Source organism: Panthera uncia, assembly GCF_023721935.1.
Source record: "Panthera uncia isolate 11264 chromosome A3 unlocalized genomic scaffold, Puncia_PCG_1.0 HiC_scaffold_11, whole genome shotgun sequence".
NCBI lineage: Eukaryota > Metazoa > Chordata > Mammalia > Carnivora > Felidae > Panthera > Panthera uncia.
In genome coordinates this window covers 64,332,986-64,356,358 of record NW_026057578.1, presented here as the reverse complement: position 1 = coordinate 64,356,358, position 23,373 = coordinate 64,332,986, and the positions used below count along the sequence as shown (strand labels likewise).

The 23,373-nt window shown below is 44.4% G+C and overlaps 1 protein-coding gene and 1 pseudogene across 2 annotated transcripts; one reads left to right on the top strand and one right to left on the bottom strand.

Moving 5' to 3' along the window:
* The first annotated feature begins 602 nt into the window (after window positions 1-602).
* On the top strand, window positions 603-8,480 carry ATP6V1E2 (ATPase H+ transporting V1 subunit E2). Of its 2 annotated transcripts, none has more exons than XM_049650228.1 (2): window positions 603-769; window positions 7,607-8,480. In XM_049650228.1, exon 2 carries the CDS (start codon window positions 7,615-7,617, stop codon window positions 8,293-8,295), a length of 681 nt encoding a protein of 226 aa, XP_049506185.1. In that variant the 5' UTR covers window positions 603-769; window positions 7,607-7,614; the 3' UTR covers window positions 8,296-8,480. The 2 variants fall into 2 exon arrangements, with proteins under 2 accessions (XP_049506185.1, XP_049506184.1); XM_049650227.1 differs by having other exon boundaries at window positions 606-769; window positions 7,512-8,480.
* Window positions 8,481-16,347: 7,867 nt separating this feature from the next.
* On the bottom strand, window positions 16,348-17,022 carry LOC125936235 (small ubiquitin-related modifier 2-like; annotated as a pseudogene).
* Between the last annotated feature and the right edge of the window lie 6,351 nt (window positions 17,023-23,373).

Genomic DNA, 23,373 nt, shown 5'->3' with positions numbered 1-23,373 from the left:
CTGTTTGATCCTCACGATGATCCTATGATGTAGACGCTATTGCTATTAACATTAGACAGATGAGGAAACTGAGGCTTTGAGGTGTGAGCCGCTTTCCCAAAGTCATGGAAGTGGTCAACGCAGAACTAGGATCTGAATTCCAGAAGTTCGACTCCAGCACCTACGCTGTGGAAGCCGGTGATGCCCACTTAAGCCCTGTTTGGTCCTGGAAAGGACGTCCTCCTCACAGACTAGAGCAGAGCCCAGCAGCCCCTGTGGTAGTGGTGGCACCCTAAAGACCGACTGGTAAGTTTTGCTTACTCCGGTTTCTTATTCAACAACCTTTGGATTTGGCTTCCCATGTGACTCGCATACAGAGAAAGAGGTTGCGATCTGCCAACTTGACAGCTGTATTTTTCATTAGTCAATTAACAAGCTGGCTGCCTGGGTTCACACACATATCTGTGTCTGCGGGCTTGGATAAAGTGAGCCCACCCCAAAGCCGAAGCCCACCATGTGCCAACTTAATTGTGATTCCGAGGGTGCGAGGGTAGCCCCCAGCCTGGCCTATGTGCCAAGGAAATCCCTCTTGGCGTCCTTTTGGCAGGCTTGGCCAGCTTTCCCCAGTGACAGCCTGGCTCTTTGGATTCGAGTTGCCTGGTCAGACCGCGAGGGTCCTTTGCAGAAAGAAGGAAGCAACAGTGCCAGGTTCCAGGGAGCGTTCCAAGTTCCACATTCCGTGCACAGACTCCCGGCGCCAGAGCAGAGGCTGACCCTTGGCAGGACGCTGGTAAGGGTTCGTCTGGTACATTTTCCCCTCTACGACATAACCTGGGGCTTCCTGGATCTCCCGCTCTCTGCTTTCAATCCCAAAGCTGGTGACCAAGCAAGATTACCCAGGAAGACTTAAAAAAATCACTTCATTGCCTTATTTAGGAGCAGAGAATGTTTTGCTCTGTTTACAAAAGTGCAGTTTTTAAAAAATCACATCCTGAAATAACAGGACACTTTCTTAGACTTTGAACCAAAGTAAGTTTTGGTCTTCGTCACAAACATTGGGTTGTTTTACCACCAAACTTGGTGAGTGGTGCATCTTTCTGGGGCAGCAGTCCAATTTTTTTTAATTTTTGAATTGTGGTAAAATACACAGAATATGAAATCTACCCTCTTAATACATTTTTAAGTGTACAGTACAGTATTATTAACTGTATCTACGTTGTGACACAGATCTTTAGAACGTTTTCATCTTGACTGAAACTCTACACCCATTTGCCCATTTTCCCTAACCCCAGCCCCTAACAACCACCATTCTACTTTCTGCTTCTGACTTTGACCACTTTAGATACCTCATGTAAATAGAATTATGCAGTATTTTTCCTTCTGTGCTTGACTTATTTCACTCAGCAAAGTATCCTCAAGATTCATCCATGTTGTAACATATCATAGGATTTTCTTTTTTTTTTTAATTTTTAAATGCTTATTTATTTATTTTTGAGAGAGAGAGAGAGAGAGAGACATAGAGAGCAATCAGGGGAGGGGGCAGAGAGAGAGGGAGACAGAATCCTGAGCAGACTCCGTACCAGCAGCACAGAACCTGATGCGGGGCTCGAATCCACGAACTGGGAGATCATGACCTGAGCCAAAACCAAGAGTCGGATGCTTAACCAACTGAGCCCCCCAGGCGCCCCACTTTTTTTTTTTTTAAGGTTGAATAATATTCCATTCTAGGTATATACCACATTTTCTTTATCCATTCATTGGTGGTGGAAGCACATTTAGATTGTTTCCATATCTTGGCTGTTGTGAATAGTGTTGCAATGAACATGGGAATGCTAATATCTCTTCAAGATCCTGATTTTAATTCTGGGTAAATACCCAGAAGTGGGATTGCTGAATCATACGGTAGTCCTGTTTTAATTGTTTGAAGAAACTCCATGCTATTTTTCATAGCTGCTACACCATTTTACATTCCCACCAATAGTGCACAAAAGTTCTAATCTCTCCACATCTTTGCCAGCACTTGTTATGTTCTTTTTTCTTTTCTTTTTCTTTCTTCCTTCCTTTATCCCTCCCTCCCTTCTTTCCTTTCTTCCTCCTGCCCTCCCTCACTCTCTTTCTTTCTCTTTCTCCCTTTCTCTTTTTCTCTCTTTCTCTTTCTTTCTTTCTTTCTTTCTTTCTTTCTTTCTTTCTTTCTTTCTCTCTTGATAATGGCCATCCTAACAGGTATAAGATAATATCTCATTCTGGTTTTTATTTGCAGTTCCCTAATGTTAGTGATACTGAGCATTTTTCACATACCTTCTGGGCATTTGTATGTCTACTTTGGAGAAATGTCTAATCCTTTGCTCATTAACTTGTTTCTTTTTTGTTTGTTCTTCGTTATTGAGTGGTAGGAGTTTCTTATATATTTTGGATATTAACCCCTTATCAGTTATATGGTTTGCAAATATTTTCTCCTATTCCATAGGTTGCCGTATTGTTTTCCTTTGCTGTGCGTATTTTGAGTTTGATGTAGTCCCATTTGTCTATTTTGCTTTTATTGTCTGTTGCCTTGGTGTCATGCCAAGAAATCATTGCCAAGACCAATATTATGAAGATTTTCTCCTATGTTTTATTCTGGGAGTTTTGTACTTTTAGGTCTTATGTTTAAGTCTTTAATACATTTTTAGTTGATTTTTGTGTATAGTGTAAGATAAAGGTCCAATTTTATTCTTTTGCATGTGGATATCCAGTTTCCCTAGCATCATTTGTCAAAGAGACTGTCCTTTCCCTGTTGTGTGGTATTGACACCTTTGTCAGAGATCATGTATGATATATGTGTAGGTTTATTTCTAGGCCCTGTATTCTGCTCCATTGGTCTATATTTGTGTCTTTATGCCAGTACCATACTGTTTTAATTACTGTAGGTTTGTAATATGTTTTGAGTAAGGCCCCTGACTTTGTTCTCTTTCAAGATTATTTGGCTATTCAGGGTCCTTTGTGGTTCCATATGAATTTTAGAATTTTTTTTCTTTCTTCAAAAAAATGTCATTGGGACTTTCGTAGAGATTGTATTGAATTTGTAGATGGCTTTGGTTAGTATGAACATCTTGATATTAAGTCTTCTAATCCATGAACATAGGATGTCTTTACATTTATCCGTGTCTTAATTTAGTTTCTTTCAGCAGTGTTTTGTAGTTTTTAGTGTACAAGCATTTGGTGTCCTTGGTTAAGTTCATTCCTAGTATTTTGTTCTTTTCTGATGATATTTTAAATGGGATTCTTTTCTTTTCTCTTTCTTTCTTTCTTTCTTTCTTTCTTTCTTTCTTTCTTTCTTTCTTCCTTTTTGTTTTTTAGTAGTAGAAATAATAATAGCACTTATTGTGTTCCAAGGCATTGTTCTAAGCAGTTTACATACATTATCAACTGGCTTCATCTTTTTTTTCTTCCAATATGTAACACAGTGTTATACTAGTTTCAGATGTACAATATAACGAATCATCAACAATTCTATACATGTCTCAATGCTCATTACTCTTAATCCCCTTTATCTATTTCACCCACACCCCACCAACTTCCCCTCTAGCAAGGACCAGTTTGTTTTCTGTATTTAAGCGTCTGGATTTTTGTCTATCTCTCTTTTTTTCCCTGTTTATTCATTTGTTTTATTTCTTAATTTCCACATATGAATGAAATCACATGGTATTTGTCTGTCTCTGACTGATTTATTTCTCTTAGCATTATACTGAATTGTTGCCTTAATTTCCTTTTTGCATTATTCATTGTTAGTGTATAGAAACTGATTTTTGTATGTTGATTTTATATCCTGCAAACTTGCTGAATTATTTTATTCCAACAGTTTTTTTGTGGAATCACGGGGGTTTTCTAGATACAAGATTATGTCATCTGAAATCATTTTACCTCTTTTTTTCTGATCTGGAAACCTTTTATTTTTTTCTCTTGTCTAATTGCTTATAGCTAAGACTTCCAATAGTATGTTGAACAAAAGTGGCAAGAGTTAGTATCCTTGTTTTGTTCCTGACCTTAGAGGAAAGACTTAGATCTTTCTTACAGGAAAGACTTAGATCTTTTGGTTTTTCACTATTGAGTATGAAATTGGCTGTGGGCTTTTCATATATGGCCTGTATTAAATTGAGGTAATTTCCTTCTATTCCTAGTTTTTGAGTGTTTTTATCATTAAAGGATGCTGAATTTTGTTAAATGTTTTTCTGAATCTATTAGAATGATCATGTGATTTTGTCCTTCATTCTGTTAATGCGGTGTATCACATTGATAGATTTTTGTATGTTGAACCATCTTTGCACTGTGGGGATAAATACCACTTGGTTATGGTGTATGATTCTTTTAATGTTCTGTTGAATTGGGTTTGCTAGTATTTGTTGAGGATTTTGCATCTATGTTCATTGGAATACTGGCCTGTAGTTGTCTTTTCTTGGAGTGTCTGGCTTTGGTATGAGGTTAGTACCAGCCTCGTAAATGACTTTGGAAGTGTTCCCCATTCTTCAGTTTTTTGGAAGGGTTTGAGAAGGATTAGCATTAATCTTTAAATTTTAGGTAGAATTCTCCAGTGAAGCCCATCTGGTCCTGGGCTTTTGTTTTTTGAAAGGCTTTTGATTACTGATTCGATCCCCTTACTATATAGATATGTTCAGGTTTTCAGTTTCTTCATAATTCAGTCTTGGTGAGTTGTATATTTCCAAGAATTTATCTATTTCTTCTAGTTTCTTCAGTTTGTCAGTGTATAACTGTTTATAGTAGTCTCTTATAATCCTTTTTTATTTCTGTATTTCGGTGACTGCATTAGTACTCCTTTTTCATTTTGATTTTGAGTCTTCTCTGTTTGTTTGCTTTTTAGTCCATCTAAAGGTTTGTCAATTTTGTTCATCTTTTCAAAAACCAACTTTTAGTTTTATTGCTTTATTTCCTTTATTTTGCTAATTCTGGGCTTAGTTTGTTCTTTTTCTAGATCCTTGAGGTATAGAATTAGACTGTTTGACTATCTTTTTTAAAATTTTTAAAAAATGTTTATCTTTGAGAGAGAGGGTGAGTGGGGGAGAGGCAGAGAGAGAGGGAGACACAGGATCTGAAGCAGGCTCCAGGCTCTGAGCTGTCAGCACAGAGCAGATGCAGGGCTCTAGCTCACAGACCATGAGATCACGACTTGAGCCAAAGTCAGACGCTTAACCCACTGAGCCACCCAGGTGCCCCTTGACTATTTTTTTTTTTTAATGTAGGCATTTACTGCTATAAACTTCCCTCTTAGTACTGCTTTTGTTGCATACCATAAGTTTTGATATATTGTATTTTAATTTTTATCTCAAGATATTTTCTAATTCCCCTTTGGATTCTTCTTTGACCCATGGGTTGTTTAAGAGTGTGTTGTTTAATTTCTCTATGTTTGTGAATTTCCCAATTTTCCTTCTGCTATTGATTTCTAGTTTCATTCCATCATGGTTAGAAAAGATACTTGATATGACTTCAATATTCTTAAATTTTTTAAGACTTGTTTTATGACCTAACATGATCTATGCTGAAAAATGTGCCATGTGTGCTTGAGAAGAAAGTGGATTCTGCTGTTGTTGGGTAGACTGTTCTGTGTATGTCTATATGTCTGTTAGGACCATTTGGTCTATATTTTTGTTCCAAGCCCTCTGTTTCCTTGTTGATCTTCTGTCTGGATATTCTACCCATTAATAAAATGGGGTATTAAAATCTCCTAATATTATTGTGTTGCTGTCTATTACTCCCTTCACTTCTGACAACTTTCGCTTCATATATTTGGGTGCTCTGATATTGGGTGCATATATCTATATTTATAATTATTATATCTTCCTAGTAAAATTATCTTTTACCACTATAAAATATCCTTCTTTGTCCCTTGTAACAGTTTTTGACTTAAAATCTATTTTATATGACCTAAGTATGGCCACTCCTGCTCTCTTTTGGTTACTATTGGCACAGAATATCTCCTTCCATTCTTTTGTTTTCATCCTATGTGTGTCCTTAAATCTAAAGTGAGTATCTTATAGACAGCATATATCTGAATCTTTAAAAAAATTTTTTTTAAATGTTTATTTATTTTTGAGAGAGAGAGAGTGAACAAGAGAGGAGCAGAGAGAGAGAGAGAGAGAGAGAGAGAGAGAGAGACAGAGAGACAGAATCCAAAGCAGGCTCCAGGCTCTAGCTGTCAGCACAGAGCCCGATGTGGGGCTTGAACCCACAAACCATGAGATCATGACCTGAGCTGAAGTCAGATGCTTAACCAACTGAGCCACCCAGGTGCCCCTTGAATCCTTTTTTAAAAGAAGGTTACCTATTCAGCCACTCTAGGGAGTTTACTCCATTTACATTTAAAGTAATGACTGATAGGGAAGAACATGCTATTGCCATTTTGTTCATTGTTTTCTATATGTCTTGTAGCTTTTTTGCTCCTCTTCCTCTCCTGCTGCCTTCCTTTTTGTTGACTGGTTTTAGTGATGTGTCTTGATTCCTTTCTCATTTTCATTTGTGACCATGGATGTCCATTTCTTTTTTCCAACATTGGGGGTGTTTCTTCAAATAAGTTTTCTGTCACTGGAACTCCCATATTGCATATATTGATTCAGTTATCAATATCCCATATGTCCCTTAGGCTTTCTTAAACTGTTTTTTTTTTTAATGTGTATCTCTGACTGGATAATTTCAAATGACCTGTCTTTGAATTTGTTGGTTTATTCTTCTCTAAATTAAGATTGTTGTTGAACTCCTATAGTGAATTTTTCAATTCAGTTACATTCTTTAGCTCCAAAATTTGTTTGGTTCTTTTAAATATTTTCTATCTCTTTGTTGCTAGTCTTATTCTGTTCATGTATCTTTTTTCTGAGCTCATTAAGCATCCCAGGAAGGCTTTTTAAGATGTAGATTGTCAGACCCTATTGATAGAGATTCTAATTCAGTAGTCTGTAGTGGGGCCTAGAAATCTGTTTTTCTGAAAGTTTCCCTATGTGATTCAAATGTACACTTCCAGTGAAAAGACTACCCCCAACCCCTCCCACTCCCAGTTCTCTCCAAGATGTCATCATCTGTCTACTAGTATTCTGCCTTTTTGTATTAGTTGAGGGATCTTGAAACCCTTCTGCCTCTAGACAGCCTTCCTGGATTGAATCCCGTCTGACAGTGATTTTCTTATACTTCTCCCCAGCCCATTCCAGACCAAAATGGACATACACTTCCCATTTCTGTGTTAATTTGGCATTTCATCCCTTCAACTTGCTATCTGAGTCTTAAAGCCATCACTGTCTAAAAATCTTCTGGACTAAGCGTACCCTAATTTTCTAATCATTTGATGATGCAAAAGTGTTGAGTGTAGCAGAGGTAGAACTCTGGGAACCCGTGTTCACATCTCTTTTCTTATAGGGTATGATCTTGGACAGGTTGCTTTTCCTTCCTGGGTCTCAGTTCCCTCATCTGTGAAATGAACAGTGATAGATGATCTTCGCAATCCTTCCTTTTGGATTCTGACTCTCTCCTTCCTTCCCTTATGCACTCCATAGCTAAGGAAGTGAAACTCCAAGGTCATTCCTGAAACACAGTCCTAAATCAAAGGAACCAGAGGGACTGCCGGTTCTCCCTCTGCCTCCCTTTCCAGGAACAACCATGGCTTTGAGTGATGTCGATGTGCAGAAGCAGATTAAGCACATGATGGCTTTCATTGAGCAGGAAGCCAATGAGAAGGCCGAAGAAATAGATGCCAAGTCTGAGGAAGAGTTCAACATTGAGAAAGGACGTCTTGTGCAAACCCAACGACTGAAGATTATGGAGTATTACGAGAAGAAGGAGAAGCAGATAGAGCAGCAGAAGAAGATCCAGATGTCTACCATGAGGAATCAGGCAAGGCTGAAAGTCCTGAGAGCCCGAGATGACCTCATCTCAGAGTTGCTGAGTGATGCGAAGCTGAGACTTAGTGGGATTGTGGCAGATCCAGCAATCTACCAGGGGCTGCTGGATAAGCTAGTGCTTCAGGGTCTGCTCCGACTGCTGGAGCCCGTGGCGATTGTACGCTGCAGGCCACAGGACCTCCTCCTGGTGGAGGCTGCAGTGCAAAAAGCCATCCCTGAATACATGATGGTCTCCCAAAAATGTGTGGAAGTCCAAGTGGATCAAGAGGTGCACCTGGCTACCAATGCAGCTGGAGGAGTGGAGGTCTACAGCAGCAATCAGAGAATAAAGGTTTCGAATACCCTAGAAAGCCGACTGGATCTCTTAGCCCAGCAAAAGATGCCTGATATACGAAAGGCTTTGTTTGGAGCCAATGCCAACAGAAAGTTTTTTATATAAGCCTCTGAGAAGGGAAACTCATGTTGAATTGTCCAGCCATAAAAGCCTAAGTTATTAGGGCAAAGGAAACTAGTAATGTTTCCTCCTCTTTGCTGCTTTGATAGGATTCTATCTACTTTCACGAAATAGCCTTTGAATGGCTAAAGGCATTGTATTTTGGAATAAAACCTGAAAACGCTTAGAAATCTACTTCTGGTTTATCCACACATACCACATCTTCTGGTCAATTCAACAGTCTAGATGGAAGGGAGTGAAGACATCTGCTCTTTAGCTTGTCCTTCAGATGAGATGGGCATGATATTAATGGCTTGTGGGTCTGAGTGCTCTAAAGATTGTTAATATTATCTGAAGTGTGTTTTCCTTCTTTTCCTTCAGCTTTCTGTGCTTCTGTAATTTAATGGGATTTAGAGAGCTTTCTCGTGTGTACAGGGTGTATAAGCAGCATAGTTACACATGGTTCCATGAACAGAAGAGCCCGGCACTCAGGGTTTAGTGCTCTGTAGCCAAGGCCTTGAAATTCTTAGTTTTATCTTTGAAGGTGTGTATTGCAAGTGAAACCTGATGGGTCTTCGGAGCCCGTGCCAGGGGCTTGGAGCCTTGGCTCATGCCTGGTACCGGCTACTGAAGCCTACCCTCCTCCCTGGATGGGTTCTTGACCACTCACTTCCCAGCTTGCTGGTGCCCTGAGACCCAGCCTCCCCCTCCCTCACCCAGTGAACAGTGCTGCTTTCTGCCTTTGGTGAGGGCTGGTGTGGGCCGGTGTGCATGCAGGGAGGGTCAACAGTGTGTGCATGTTCTGTAAAATCTTAGAGGTGGGCATGATGGTTGCCATTTCTGCCCCAGAATGGCAGATCCATGGCACATTCAGCAAGTGAGTTGGTGAGGGTGAGTCTCTTGCCCACCAGATGCTAAGCACATCCAGGTGTGGAGGTTTAAAGACCCTGGGATTCACCTGTCTGCTGTGGGTTGGGTTGGCCAGTCCACTGTAATGGGAGATGTCTGGCTTAACCTCCCTGACTCCAGCCAGGACATAGCACGTGGATCTGGGGGCTGATGGGAAGATGGACCCAGCAGCTGTCAAGCTTGCTGGGCCAGAGTCTCAGATTGGGAACTTCAGGAGCTTTGAGGGGCTGCACTTGCCCCGGAAAGTCTTCCAGTATCTGATGGAATTCTCCATCACACAGCTCAGTGCCTGCGGGGGACTTAGGCTCAGCTCTTTGGCCGGCTTGACATATCTTCCAGGAGAAACCAAGAAACACAGATTGTATATGTTGGTGATTCTCCATACACATATTATGCAATATAAAGATAAATGATAAAATTCATGTTAATGATTTAAAATGTTAATATTTATTGGGGCGCCTGGGTGGCTCACTTGGTCTGTTGGATTTCTGACTTTGGCTCAGGTCATGATCTCATGTCTGTGAGTTCAAGCCCTGAGTCAGGCTCTGTGCTGACAGCTCGGAGCCTGGAGCTGGCTTCAGATTCTATGTGTCTCTCTCTCTCTGCCCCACCCCACCCTCATGCTCTGTCTCTCTCTCTCTGTCTCTCTGTCTCTCTCTCTCAAAATAAGTAAACATTAAAAAAGTAAAATGTTAATATTTGTTTACTTAGCCATTAAATAGCAAATAAATACCATGACAAGTCAAAAGAGAGACTACAGAAGAAAAAGCTTTGTATTTTAGGACCTTTAATTGTACTTTTTGAACCAAGGGTGTTTTCATTTTGCATTGGGCCCTGTAAATTATGTTGCTAGTTCTGCACAGGTTTATTGATTTACAGTCTAATCTATGCCCAAGTGTAGTTTATGTATTAACATAAAAATTTTTTGAAGAAAAGAAGCCCCAAGCAGCTCTGCCAAGGACAGAATTCGGCTTATGTGGTCAGGAACAGAAATGTTTGGAATCTCAAACACAAAGTAGCAGACATTATTAGGAAACAGGGGTGTCTCACGGAGCCTGGGGATAGGAATGTCTTACGGTCTCAGGAGAGGGCTGGACCTGGGAACCTGAAAGCCATCCGAAATCCTCTAGCCGGCTGTTTTGTTTTCTTTCTTGTGGGAGTGACTTTCCCTACTGCACGATTTGAACGGTGGGGTGGACATGCCTCAGAAAATTTACATTCTAAAGTTTGCATGTTGTAGTTCCAGAAACAAACTTACTTCTCTTGGAGCCAATTCCACTTTCCAGAGAGGGGATCTGTTTGGCCCAGTTTAGGTCAAATGTCCACCTTTGGTCCACATGACACCTGGGGCAGTTCTCAGAGGAAAGGGGGTGTCAGCGAGAGAGACTCTGCCAAGGGTGTCTTCTGTGTGGGTCTTTTTGAGTTGTGAGTTCAGTCATTTATCGAACATTTTGTGAACACCAGCAATGAGTTAGGCCCTGTGCTAGGTGCTGACTGTGAAGAATACAGTGTGCGAGTGCCAGCTGAGAGTTGTATTAGAGGTACTGTGAGAATATGGTAACGGGAAGAGAAGGTCACAGAAGGCTTCTGGGGTGCTGCCAGTTGAGCCGAAGTAAGCATTTCAAGCAAAGGGTGGGAGGGAAGCATATGCAAAGGCCCTGAGGTGTGAAAAAGCAAATTGTGTTAGAGGAACTGTGTGTAGTTCAGTGTGGTGAAGTTTGAGGGATGAGGGCAAAGTGACCACGACGAAGCTGGAAAGAGGCACAGAGCCTGATTATGAGGTGCTGTGTGCGTTGCTCAGGAGTTAGGTTAATTCTGGTGGCTGGGTGATGAGTGGTCATTGAAGGACTTTAATTTTTTTTAATGTTTATTTTTGAGACAGAGGGAGACAGAGCGTGAGTGGGGGAGGGACAGAGAGAGAGGGAGACACAGAATCTGAAACAGGCTCCAGGCTCCGAGCTGTCAGCACAGAGGCTGACACGGGACTCCAACTCAGGAACCGTGAGATCATGATCAGACCCGAAGTCGGATGCTTAACTGACCCAGGTGCCCCGTGAAGGACTTTAAACAGGAGTGAAATCGTGAGAGCTGGACTTTTAAAAGATTACGCTAGCGTCACTGTGTGTGGAAAATACATTGGAGGGATGGAGAGGCTGGAGGCAGGAGCCCTGTTGGGGGTTATTTACCAGTCCAAGTGAGAGATGATAAATAACCTACGCAGCTCTTTTGTGAGATAGGTCACATTCACTGATATACAGGCTGGAAGAGACTAGAATTAATGACTTACGTCTTACCACTGCCCTCTGCCCCTCACTCTGTCTGCCAGAAGACTCTTTCACTGGTTCAGGCTTGAGGCATTCTGGTAGCTTTGCATCATCTTACAGCTTTTTCTTATAAGAATGTTCTTCTCCTCAGAGCCCTCCCCCTCCTGCCATAGCCGTCATGCCAGGCAGGCCCGGCAAAGCATTCCCTTCCCTGTTGCCCAAGCCCTTAGCCGCCTCCCCTCCTGGAAACCCAGACCCCACTTTCTGCTGTAATCCAGGAGTGTCTGAACCCCCTTTGCCCGCCCCAGCTCTGGCCATCTGAGCCGCCTTCAATCCATCAGTGGGGCTCCTGACATTAATTCATCTCCAAAACAACTGACGGGTGGATTTTATGAAGGTTTTGTGCAAAGTTAAGTTGAGGAGTTTAAGTCACACTTAAAATATCTATGTTTTCCCAAACCTTTCTGTCTCCCGAGGCTGCCAGATACTTTCTCTTTCTCCCCAAACTTCTCCTCCTCAGCCTCTCAACCTTTGGGCTCCAGTCTCCTCCCTCATAACGTCCCCTCAGTGGAACAAAAACCCCGGTGTCTAAGGAGCACTGCTCCCTCACCGTCCCTGGCTGCAAGCACTATACAGTTCCTGATGAGGACCTTTCATGCACCACCTTTATTTACTCTTAGCTGCTTTTTCTACTCAGCCCATCTTTTTATTTTTATTTTTTTAAATTTTTTTTTAATGTTTATTTTTGAGAGAGACAGAGACAGAATGCGAGTGGGTTGGGGCAGAGAGAGAGGGAGGCACAGAATCTGAAGCAGGCTCCAGGGCTCCGAGCTGTCAGCACAGAGCCTGACATGGTGCTCGAACTCACGAGCTGTGAGATCATGACCTGAGCCGAAGTCGGACGCTCAACCGACTGAGCCACCCAGGCGCCCCAGCCCATCTTTTTAGACATAGCTCCTTATGGGCAGGGGCAGCGTCTTGATTCTTTTTTCTTCCCATTTCCTGCTCCCTTGTTAGTTACTGCTGACCTTGGGTGTGGTTGTAGTAGATTCTGAACAGACTTTGGGGTTGTTATACTCTTTCCCCACCTGGCTCTGGTTTCTGGATGGAGGCCTTCAGAGTCTTTCTCCTCTTCAACCCATAGATTGTGCCATAGAAAGAGGCAAGTGTGTGAGATGGGGGCCAGGGGAAGAGTGCCAGGACTGTAATCCAGGACCCGTGCTTGACAAGAACATCCTTCTGTACTGTGCCCTCCTCCTCCCCTGGGAGGCTGCAGGTGGGCGGAGCCCGAGCTCAAGTAGGACAGTCCCCTGCCTCACTTCAGTCGGGCTTGGTTACCTTCTGGACAAACCTGTGGGTTTATTGCATCCCTTCCCTCCCAGATGGGAGAAACTTTGCTTTGGACCTGAGTGCAAAGGTAGGGGCTGTGGAGGGGCTGGGTCCTCCCCAGGGACCTCAGCCATGGGAGAGGCAAACCTTAGCCTTCAACACTGGCCTTGACCTGTGGGTTGAGCTGCATTCTGACAGCTGTGCTCGTGCAGGAGTCTTTGCTTTAGAAATGCTTGCACTTGGCACTTTTGGTTAGTTGGCCGGTATAAATGTACACACATTCTTTATTAATGGTAACTGTCCTACCCTCAAGAAGACGTGTGTAAGCTCCTCAGTCCCTTTGAGCCAAAAGGAGCAAACTGTTACAACCACAGGCAGGCGCAACCCTTCCCCACCGCTCTCCTCATTAACACTTCCTCCCGAGGTGCTAGGGAAACTGTTTGCCGCTGATGCAGACAGAGGCTGTGCTTATGGGGAGGCTGCCTCTGCAGGCTCATTCCCTGCTGGGGGGCAGCTGGGGGGGTCTGAACACCCACCGTAGCCAGGCCCTGCCCCTCCCTGAGGCCTCTGCCCCAGGGACCCAGGAATCCTGTTGGCAGGGGTAGTCTGGTGGAAGGAGAACATAGATTTAATTTTCCAATTTTGAGTTACCTGCAAAGGCAGAAATGGAGGGGATGTTTGAGCGTGTGCTAGAACCTCAGAGGAGACCAGGAAAGCAGACCAGCAGATTACAAAGTGCTGCAGGGGGGGTGCCTGGGTGGCTCAGTCAGTTAAGCATCCTACTCTTGGTTTTGGCTCAGGTTATGTATGATCTCACAATTCATGAGATCGAGCCCCCCATCGGGCTCCACACTGACAATGTGGAGCCTGCCTGGGATTCTCCCCCTCTCTCCCCCTCTTTTTCTCCCCCTCCCCTGCTCTTTCTCTCTCTTTCTCTCTCTCTCTGTCTTTCAACATAAATAAATAAACTTAAAAAAGAAAATGTTGCAGGGCTTCCTCTTTCTGGGGTCCCAAGACCCCCAGAAGTGGGTCATCAGATCTATTCTGGGCCAACCACAACTCCCCATGCCTCTGGGGAGCAGGTGCAGCCCTTTGCTGAGTTCTCTGGGGGAAATTGCTTAGGGCTTTGCCCCCTTCCTCTGCACTCCTCTGTATCCTTCCCTGTGCCCTCTCAGTCCATTACCTCATCTCTGAAATCATGCCCGTTATTGATGGCACTGGGAAAGGATCGAGTTTTTCCTCCCACCCCACCTTCCTAAACTCGATTCCAAAGCATGATAAACCTTTGCTGTCAGAGCACCCCATGCTTTCCCATACAATCCCACAGCTCATCCAGTGGCCTTTTCTGAAGGACAGCATCCCTTTCACTGGAAGGCTTCTCACTGCAGGCACAGCCAAAGGGGTCCCAGCTCCAAGAGAGAGTCCTGGCAGACCCTCGGCCCAGCTCACCACACCCTCCCCCACACCCTGGAATGATGTTTTGTCACTGGGAGATGAGCCCACAGAGGGTTTGACTCATCCTGGCTGCTACCAAGCCTGAATGGATTCGTGTCCTGGTGCTTACAGAAGATTTAGAACTCGAAGGGATTGAGAGAGCCAAATGCTCCTTTGAATCTGAAGCTTAGAGGAAGCAAGGAAGCAGTCCAGAGTCATAATCAGCTGATAAGACTCCTGGGACTGCAAAGAAGACACCTGAAAAGACAAGGTTGTTGTCATTCATTTTATGAAAAACTTGCTGTATAGATCGTCCAGAACATTGACTCCAGACAAACATGTTAGCCAACACATGGCCATGGCTGGTTCCTTGGAGAATCTTTCATTTCTCCTTCCCAGGGTGTCCTGACCTCAGGGCTCAGTCACAGTGAAGGCCCACAGAGAAGGGGTACCTGTAGGTGACTGCACAAGGGATGTAACTTGAGGGGGACCCAGGGAAAGACTGGAGGCCTGGAGAGGCATGTTGGGGATCAGAGTGGGGGGAAGCGGGGACCATCACACAGCACTTAGCCCAGACCTGGCACATGGCAGGTGTTAGTGGACCTCCGTGGAAGCAAGAAGGGGAAGGGGGGAGGGAGGAGGGAAGAGAGGAAAAAGTAGAAGCATGACGCGTTGGTGCTCAACTGCAAAACGCAAATGAAAGTGAGTATTTGAAGATTCTCATTTTTCCCCGTTTGGCATTTGAGTCCTGGGTTTTCTTTCAGTCAATTGAATTCAAATAAGCAGACATCATATTCATTCATTCATTCATTCATTCATCCATCCATTCCACAGATATTTACTGAATGGTACCAAATGTCAGGCGCTGTGCCAGGCAGCGCGTCCCTTGCAGTTAATGCCCAGCTTTCACAAAGCAACATTCTAATGTGGGTGGCCTGGCCACCAGTGGGAGGGGTCAGGGCTAGGGAGGGGACCCCAAACAAGCAGACAGCTGGTGCTTTCGGGGTGATCTAAGTGCCATAAAGAAGTCAAGGGTTTTGGACAGTGAGGCCTTCAGTGACCCCTGCTCGGGTAGGGCCCTGGGTACCTAGAGCAGGGGAAGCAGTCAGCCATTCCCATGCATACGGGGAGGGTGGGCAAAAGGGAAGGACATTAGGAGCAGAGGGAGCTACAAGTATAAGGCACCAGCCACATACAGCTCTCCCGGTTTGAGGAGCAGATAGGAGGTCAGTGGGGCTTTACTAAGTGAGTGATGGCAAGAGAGAAGGGTCAGTGTCCCATCATACTGGGTCTCGTGGGTGGCATGTAAGGAATTTGGGCTTATTCTAAGTACAATGGGTAGTCATTCAGGGCTCGCAAGCATGGAAGACACACAACCTCATTTTTTTTTTTAAACAAGAAGCTTATTTACACCTCAAGACACTTGAAGGGGAACTACCCAGGATTTATTTCTTTTAGAATAATTTATCCCTACTTAAAGATGGGTTGCCCCACATGTAATGGCTACGTGCAAAAAAATTATAAAAAATTATAATTTATGAAATTTAGAAAATTACAAAGTTGCCTTGGTTTTACAATGACAAATGAAAAACATCAAAATTCTCCAATCAAAGAATTCTTACGTTGTTAAACAATGAGAACAAAATAACTTCCTAGGATGTAAAGGCAAGAGCTGAATGAGCATGGAAAAGGGGGCTATTTTCATAGAATCAGTATTTTTCCCCATCTTATCTCCATTTGATGTTAATCACAACATACCACTGGCCATTTAGTTAAAAAAAAAAAAACAACATAATATGCTTGAGCCACCTAAGTGGCTCAGTCGGTTAAGCGTCCGACGTTGGCTCAGGTCATGATTTTGTGGTTAGTGAGTTCAAGCTGCTTCGAATCCTGTGTCTCCCTCTCTCTCTGCCCCTCCCCTGCTTGCACTCTGTCCCTCTCTCAAAAATAAATGAACATTGAAAAAATAAATAAGTAAACGTTAAAAAATTTTTAAACACGCAATATGCTCTTGTACGTGCACACTTTATGTACAATAGAGGAATGGAGAGGGGAAAATGGAAGAATAGAGAAAACTATACTGTAGGAGTCAGGATGTGGTGGATCCAAATTGCAGTTTTTAATTGAGAATGTCTTCTTGGTCTGGAGGGACAGAGTTCTGGAGTAAAGTGGCAGTTTCCCTTTTTAGTAGACACCTCCTGTCTGCTGCTGGGACACATCAGTTGTATTTCCATCCCCCATTTCCAAGTGCGAAGGTCTGTCCGTTTCACTGATTGGTTGCCTGTCAAATTGTAATCTGAGCTGCCTCATTGACAAACCTTGTGTGTCATTGACGTTAGGCTTTCATTGGTGTACTAAGTGCCGTATGCCTCTTAATCCTATAGAGCACCACAGTACCATCCTGCCTGCTGCCTTCAAATGTGATGGTTGCTCTCAGTCGTGACGCCTTCCTTGGGCTTTTCCTCAGCCATGGGGAGGCTGGCACGTCCTCTGCTGCTGTTTCACAGAACAGGTACCAGGTTTGCGGCAAAGGAGCACACAAACAGCTCCAGAAGCAGCAGAAGCAGGACATGAGCTCATTTTACCGTGTAAGATGCACCAGCTTCTCTGTTAGATCCCTGGAACGGCACTTGCCTCTCCTTCTTTGCTCAAAAGAAACCGCATGGACCCCGTAGAAATAGGAAAGCAAATATCCAGTCATCAGCCAGCTCAGACAGATGGACAGGTCTCTTTCTGGGCAACACTTCCCTGGGTGCCCTATAGCATTCGGGGTCAATGACTTACAGAAAGTACCTTTAACGTCACCTTTGTGTTGAGTAGTCGGAACTTACATGCACTGTTTGTACAAATCATCTATCCAATCTCCCATCTGCTTTTTTCCTTATTAAGGACACTTCCCTGCCATCGGAACTGCTCATCCTGGGCTTAGCTCCACTTCTTAGCACTTTGCGCCCTTAGTATACCTATGGAATCATACAGTTTTCTCTTGGCTCTTTACGGCATGTCTTTCTGGACCACTCAAACCCTGCCTCTTCCTGACTCCTCCTGCCTTCTAGAAACTTTCCTCACTGGGCTCTGGAATTCTTGGACTTGGACACACCCCTGGACTCTCAGTCCATTGGTTTGTTTCATGTATTTTGGAGGTTGGGTTTGTTTTCCTGGAGAGGGAGCCGCCCCCACCCCTGTGACTTCCCAGATTTTTCTCACCTTGAGCCATGAGGGTTACTGACCCCCAGTGGGATGGAATTGGGGATAGGGTACTGGCTCTGGCCCCATAAGAAAAGAAAGATCTGCTAAGCAAGTATGTATGACACTGGGCATATCTTAAATGAATGAAGCCTGGCTCTGCAGAATCATAGACTGGTCTTCCACTGATTCCCTTGGGCTTTGGATTGGACTCACCCCTACTCTCTCTGATAATTGTGTAATCCTGGCAGGTCATATCTCCATCTGTTAAGTGAAGAATGACGGCCTGATGACAAGTTCCCTGGGACCCCTGAAACTCCCAGCTTCCCACTGCTGGCCTCACCCACTATTGCTGACTCTTGACGTCCTTTGATCTCTCTTTCCAGGCTTCCTTCTCGTGCCTACCTGGTTCAACACATGCTAGCCTCTGGGGTCCTTGCCCCTCTTATGGGGGCCATGAGCAGGGCTATACCCTACAGGGGATGGGGGAGGTTAAACTACAAATCTGCTGGCCTCTTTCCAGCCAAGGGCAAGGCATGTTTCCAAGGAGTCTGCATATGGGGACAAGCCTGGCTGGGTGTGGGTGGAGGGGTGCAGGGGTTTGGACAGTGGTGGGAGAAAGCCTTAGGCCCTAGGCAGCCCCACTCTGGATGCACAGAACATCAACAGGGCATGTTTCCTGCCTCCAGGCTCTCACCCATTGGAGAGAATCCAGATTTGGATCTCAGTTTGGGGTCTTAATAATAGTGGTTTCTATTCTCTAGGCAACACTATGCAGTCCTTACACAAAAGAATCCGTGTTGTTTATAGGCCAGAGCCCTCGGGAGGGAGATTACAGGCCTGGGTTCTAGTTCTGTTCATTTGCTAGGTTAGCAAAGTAACTCACCTTCTCTATGCCTTAATTTTCCTAACAGTAGAAAGGGAGGAAATGCCTATTCTCATTGGGGTGTTTTGGCAATGAAATGCAATAAAACAGAAAGGCAAAAGAGATGCCCATGTGATCCATGCTAATTTTGATAAATGAGCCTTAACCCAATGAAAATTTTTTAATTTACTTTTTTTTTAATGTTTATTTCATCTTGACAGAGAGAGAGAGAGAGAGAGAGAGCGAGCATGAGCAGGGGAGGGGCAGAGAGAGAGGGAGACAGAATCCTAAGCAGGCTCCAGGCTCTGAGCTGTCAGCACAGAGCCCAATGTGGGGCTCAAACTCACAAACGTGAGATCATGACCTGAGCCGAAGTCAGACACTCAACCGACTGAGCCACCCAGGTGCCCCTGACAATTTTATTATACAAGAAATAGAAAAACATTATGGAAGTCAAAAACGTTCTATAAATCGTATATAATTTTACCATCCTGATACAGTGATTTTTTTTATTTTCAGATTTCACAATGATATTTCAAATAATTATGCATGATATGCCTACCATTTTGCACCTCCCATGTGGAATCATTTGGTCTGTGTAAACTTCACCTTCAATGCCTGCAAATTATTGCACCTAATATGTTTTATAATTTATTGTATCTATTCAAATAGTAATTGACATTTGAGTTACCTTGAGTTTTCATTATAATAAATGATGCTGCAATTAGCACACGGCTTTTTAGTGGAATCAATCTGTATGTAACATTTTGTCTACTTGTCAAATTAATATACACATTGTAGAAAAATCTAAAGATCCAGAGTAGTATAAAGAAATTTAAATCGCAGGTAATTGTACCACCGAGAGATAGCATTGTGAAAATGGGAGTCTGTCCTTCCATTATTTTTCTATGCATAGCTTGTGGGGGTGAGGGAGCACATGTGTGTACATGTGTGGTCTATTGGTGCATGTGCAGTGTTTCATCCTGATTTCTTACTACTGTGGAAGGTAGTTAAGAGCATGGGAGTTAAGAGGCTGGACCCTGGGGTCAGATTCCCTGAGTTCAAATCCTGTTTCTGCCACTTAGCCCTTTGGATAAACTCTAAGCCTCAAGTCTCACACTTTATTTGCTAGTCAACCTTACATAAGTTCCTCCTGGAGGACAGTTTTTAGAAGAAAGATAATAATAGAATCTGTCTCCTATGGTTGTAAGAATCTATCTATACAAATCATTTGGCAGGAACATCTGGCACGTGTACGTGCAACAAATATTCCTTATGGTCATTTTTTTCGTGCATTTTCCATGTCATGAAAAATTCTTGAAAATCACCATTTTAAACACCTGCCTGATTATTATTCTTTTATACTCTATTCAAGTTCATCATACACATTTTTTAGTTTCTATAACAAGTCAGCGATTTTTGTGTACCTAAACCTTTGCCCAATTTAGATTATTTCCTTAGACAAGCATCCTAGAACTGGAATTAATGGGTTAAGAGTACGATGATTTTTAAACATCTCTTTACTACCTATGTCAAATTGCTTTGGCAGAAAAGATTTTTAAAGAACAGGGCTTAAGCCTGGTTTTCAAACTGCAGCAGCAAGAAGTGCAGTCTTGGATTCTTTTTTCCTACTCCCCTCCTTTATTTCTTCCCCAGTCCTTAAATCCTAGCATTTGAAGCCGTACCATTCATCCTAGACTTTTGACACGGTCCCTTGGTGTGAAAGGGGCCAGCGCTAGCGAGAGGGAGGAGGGAGAGAGAACCCGTTTGAAAGTCACACGCCCCGAAGGTCCTGGTAAGAGTACCGAAGAGACAGAAACGGCGGCGGTCACGTGACCTGAGCATGACCTCATAGCTCCCCGCGCCCACCGGTGGCGGGAAGGGGAGGGCGTTGTCGTCACCCCTACTTGGCGGGTTACCTAAACGAGCCCTGGGGGATTTGGGAACCCTCCTTGGTTCCCTGGGCGCGAAGAAGAGGCACGCTAGGAAGCCCTTCTGTAATCGTTGGTCAGTGACAAGCTGTCACCCCACGATTAGCTGAAAGAAACTGGATGCCCAGTTCTGGGTGCAGGCAAGTCTCGGTGGCAGGGGAGGTACACATTTCATCTCGCTTGGTTCTTATTATCCCCATGTTACTGGAGACCCAGATGAGAAAACTCACGGCGGAGCTGGGAGTGAGGATGAGCCCAGAGTCACGGAGACCTGGAGCAAGCAGCGGGTGGCACGCGCGCGCCCGGGGTGCCCAGCCAGCGTGGGCGTGGGTTCCGGGGGGCAGCTTTGGGGGTTCCGGGCTCCTGGAGGAAAGGAGCCGTGGAGGCAGCGGGGGCAAACCAGGAGAGAGCTCTCACCGACCTGACAGGACATCTGTAGTGGAGAGACTGAGATTTTAGAGGAACGCTTAAAAAACAAAACAAAACAAAACAAAAAAGACAGGAGGGAAGTATTGATTGGATGAAGGGAGATGTCCTTGGTCCATTTCCCACTAACCGAGCACCAGGGAGAGAGCCCCCCAGCTTTGAGGGTGCCCTCAAGTCCCCCAGGATTTAGGAGCATATTCAAACTTGTTGGTTTTCATTCATTCTAGGCACCCATTCTTTGCCAGCAAGAGCCACGCTTGGGGGCCCGTGGGGGCTCTAAAGGTTTTTCTGGCAGACTCCTAAAAGGATTGTGAAAATCTAGGTACCACCCCTTGCACATTTGTGGGAGCAAACATTCAATTTTTTTTTTTCATGGTATAGTTACATAAGGTGTGCTCTCCGGTGTGTGCGCTAAAAAATAAAACTGTCTTAGAACTCTGAAAAATATCTCCAAATGAAATACTATAGTGACTGAATATCCACCACCATCCCTTTAAAAGAATTTGTGAAGTTCTTAACAGTAGGGAAAATGTCATCTTTCTTTTTTTCTTTGAGTTTATATTTTCATTCTACTTCCCCTCCAGAATTTTATCCTCCTATATTTTTATGATTGAATGACTTTTATGTATCACCTTATCATACTTCTCTCCTAAAACTATGTATATAAAATGAATTAATTTTTTAAATTTCCTGTGACCATAGATTCTAAATATTAGAGAATATTCTATCTGGGTTTGTACCATGACAACTAGTGAACAATTAATCAAAACAAATGCTATTAGGAATTTTAATAGATTCTAAGGAAGCATAAAAAAAGCTTAATTGGAAATACATTTCTTAAAGAGATGAAGCTTTTTTTCCTGCCCCAATTAGTTCATATATCCATGGATGAATATTACTCATTGCTAGATGAAGTCAGGGTTCAGCAGTAATTCTATTTGTGTGTGTGTGTGTGTGTGTGTGTGTGTGTGTGTGTGTGTGTGTTTTAATAGATGCAAGTGCTGACCTCAGAAACCTTTTCACATAAGTACAAAGGAATATAAGGAGTTTTGTTACAGCAATATCAATCAATTTTATAAATTCCTTTTGAGTTATATGTCAAAGATCATGTGGGTGGGTCATTAAAAATCTATCAGCTGACAATGAGAAGAGATTCTCCTTCACTTTGAATGAAAGCAGAGAATTGGAAGCTCTTTGTTGATTTACCTAGTCATTAGTCATTCCTTTCCTCAACACGGATACCAGGATTCAGATTGTAGCTTCCTTGCACCATCCATTTTTTCCCCAAGTCAGTGCGCCATGGTAACACTTGGGATGGGTGAGAAGAATGCCTTTCTTTTGAGAAGTGGCAGAAGGGTGATCATGAAATGGGAAGTGGGAGGGGAACCAGCAGCATCCCTGGACCGTGACCTCAGTGACCTCCGTGCGCCCAGGCAGCACACCCAAGGGGGAGGAGTGTGTGGAAGCTGAAGGCTCACCCTGTGAGGCTCTTACAATGACCCACGCCAAAATATGTGCCCTGTGACCATCTTCATGTACCTCCAAGAGCACTGTACCCTGGTTTCTACTGGCCCACTGCTGGCTGGATGGGCAGAGAAAGGGAAGTGATGGGGCAAGGGGTTTCTGGAGGTTCTGAATGTCTCTTTGCAGGAGGGGAGGTACTTGTGGGCAGAGGTTCCTCCCTGAGGGGTGGTTGCCTAACTGCAGGGCCTTTCCACCGAGGGGTGGCAGCGGCAGTGATCCCAACCCACACACTGGCTGCGGTCTGACTCCAGGTCCAGGCTCTTCTCTCAGAGCTTTCCTTCTCCTTTGGGTTCAGCCTACTTTGAGCTCTTGAAAGAACTTCTGGTCATTCTTCCATGCAGGGCCCCCACAGGGCAGGGCGGGGTCCCCACAGACCAGAGTGGAGAAGTGCAGTGGCCAACCAGGGCCAGAGAAAACTAGAGCCCCTGATGGAGTGGGGGCTACTTCACTGGCTTGCCTCTTCTCTCCATCCCAAGGCATGCTCATTTGCAGGGCCTTGGCTGGCCTCTGTGGCGCTTGTGTGTCATTAGAAAAAGGGCCCCCTCTGGACAGATCCAGCATCATGAGCCTATGAGGTGGGGAACACAAGATACCTTTGTACTAGGAAAAGGCTCCCTTTCCTCTGGGCTGACACAGCCCGGTGCCCAGGGGCCTGACTTGGCTGGGGGAGGGTGGGCTGCATTTCACCTCCCACTTGTCCCCTCAGCTGGGCACTTTGGGCATTGCACACACACCTGCATGGCCATGTGGGGTACGCTCTTGCCTCTGAGCACACTGTTTCCCCTACCTGGAGCTCTGTCCTTCTAGGTAGATTAGCCAAATCCTCCCCATTCCTTTGTGACCCAGTTCAGATGCCACTTCCTCCTCCAAGAACCAAGCTCCTCTGGCCCACTCGCATCTCCCCCTCCTCTGGCTTCCTGTGATGTCTTCAGTCTATAGACTGAAGTTAATCCTACGGGAGATGATGGGCCGGGATTTACATTAGAGCAGCAGTTCTCAACTGGGGACAATTTTGACCCTCCCCCCCCCCCAGGGGATGTTTGGTGAGGTCTGAAGACATTTATTGCTGTCACAACTAAAATGGGGAGCCTGTTACTGGCATCTAGTGGGTAGAGGCCAGTGATGTTGTTAAATAACCTACAATGGGCTGGACAGCTCCCTACCTCTGACCCCCCCCCCCCCCCCGCCCGGGGAGGGTCAAAATTGTCCCCAGTTG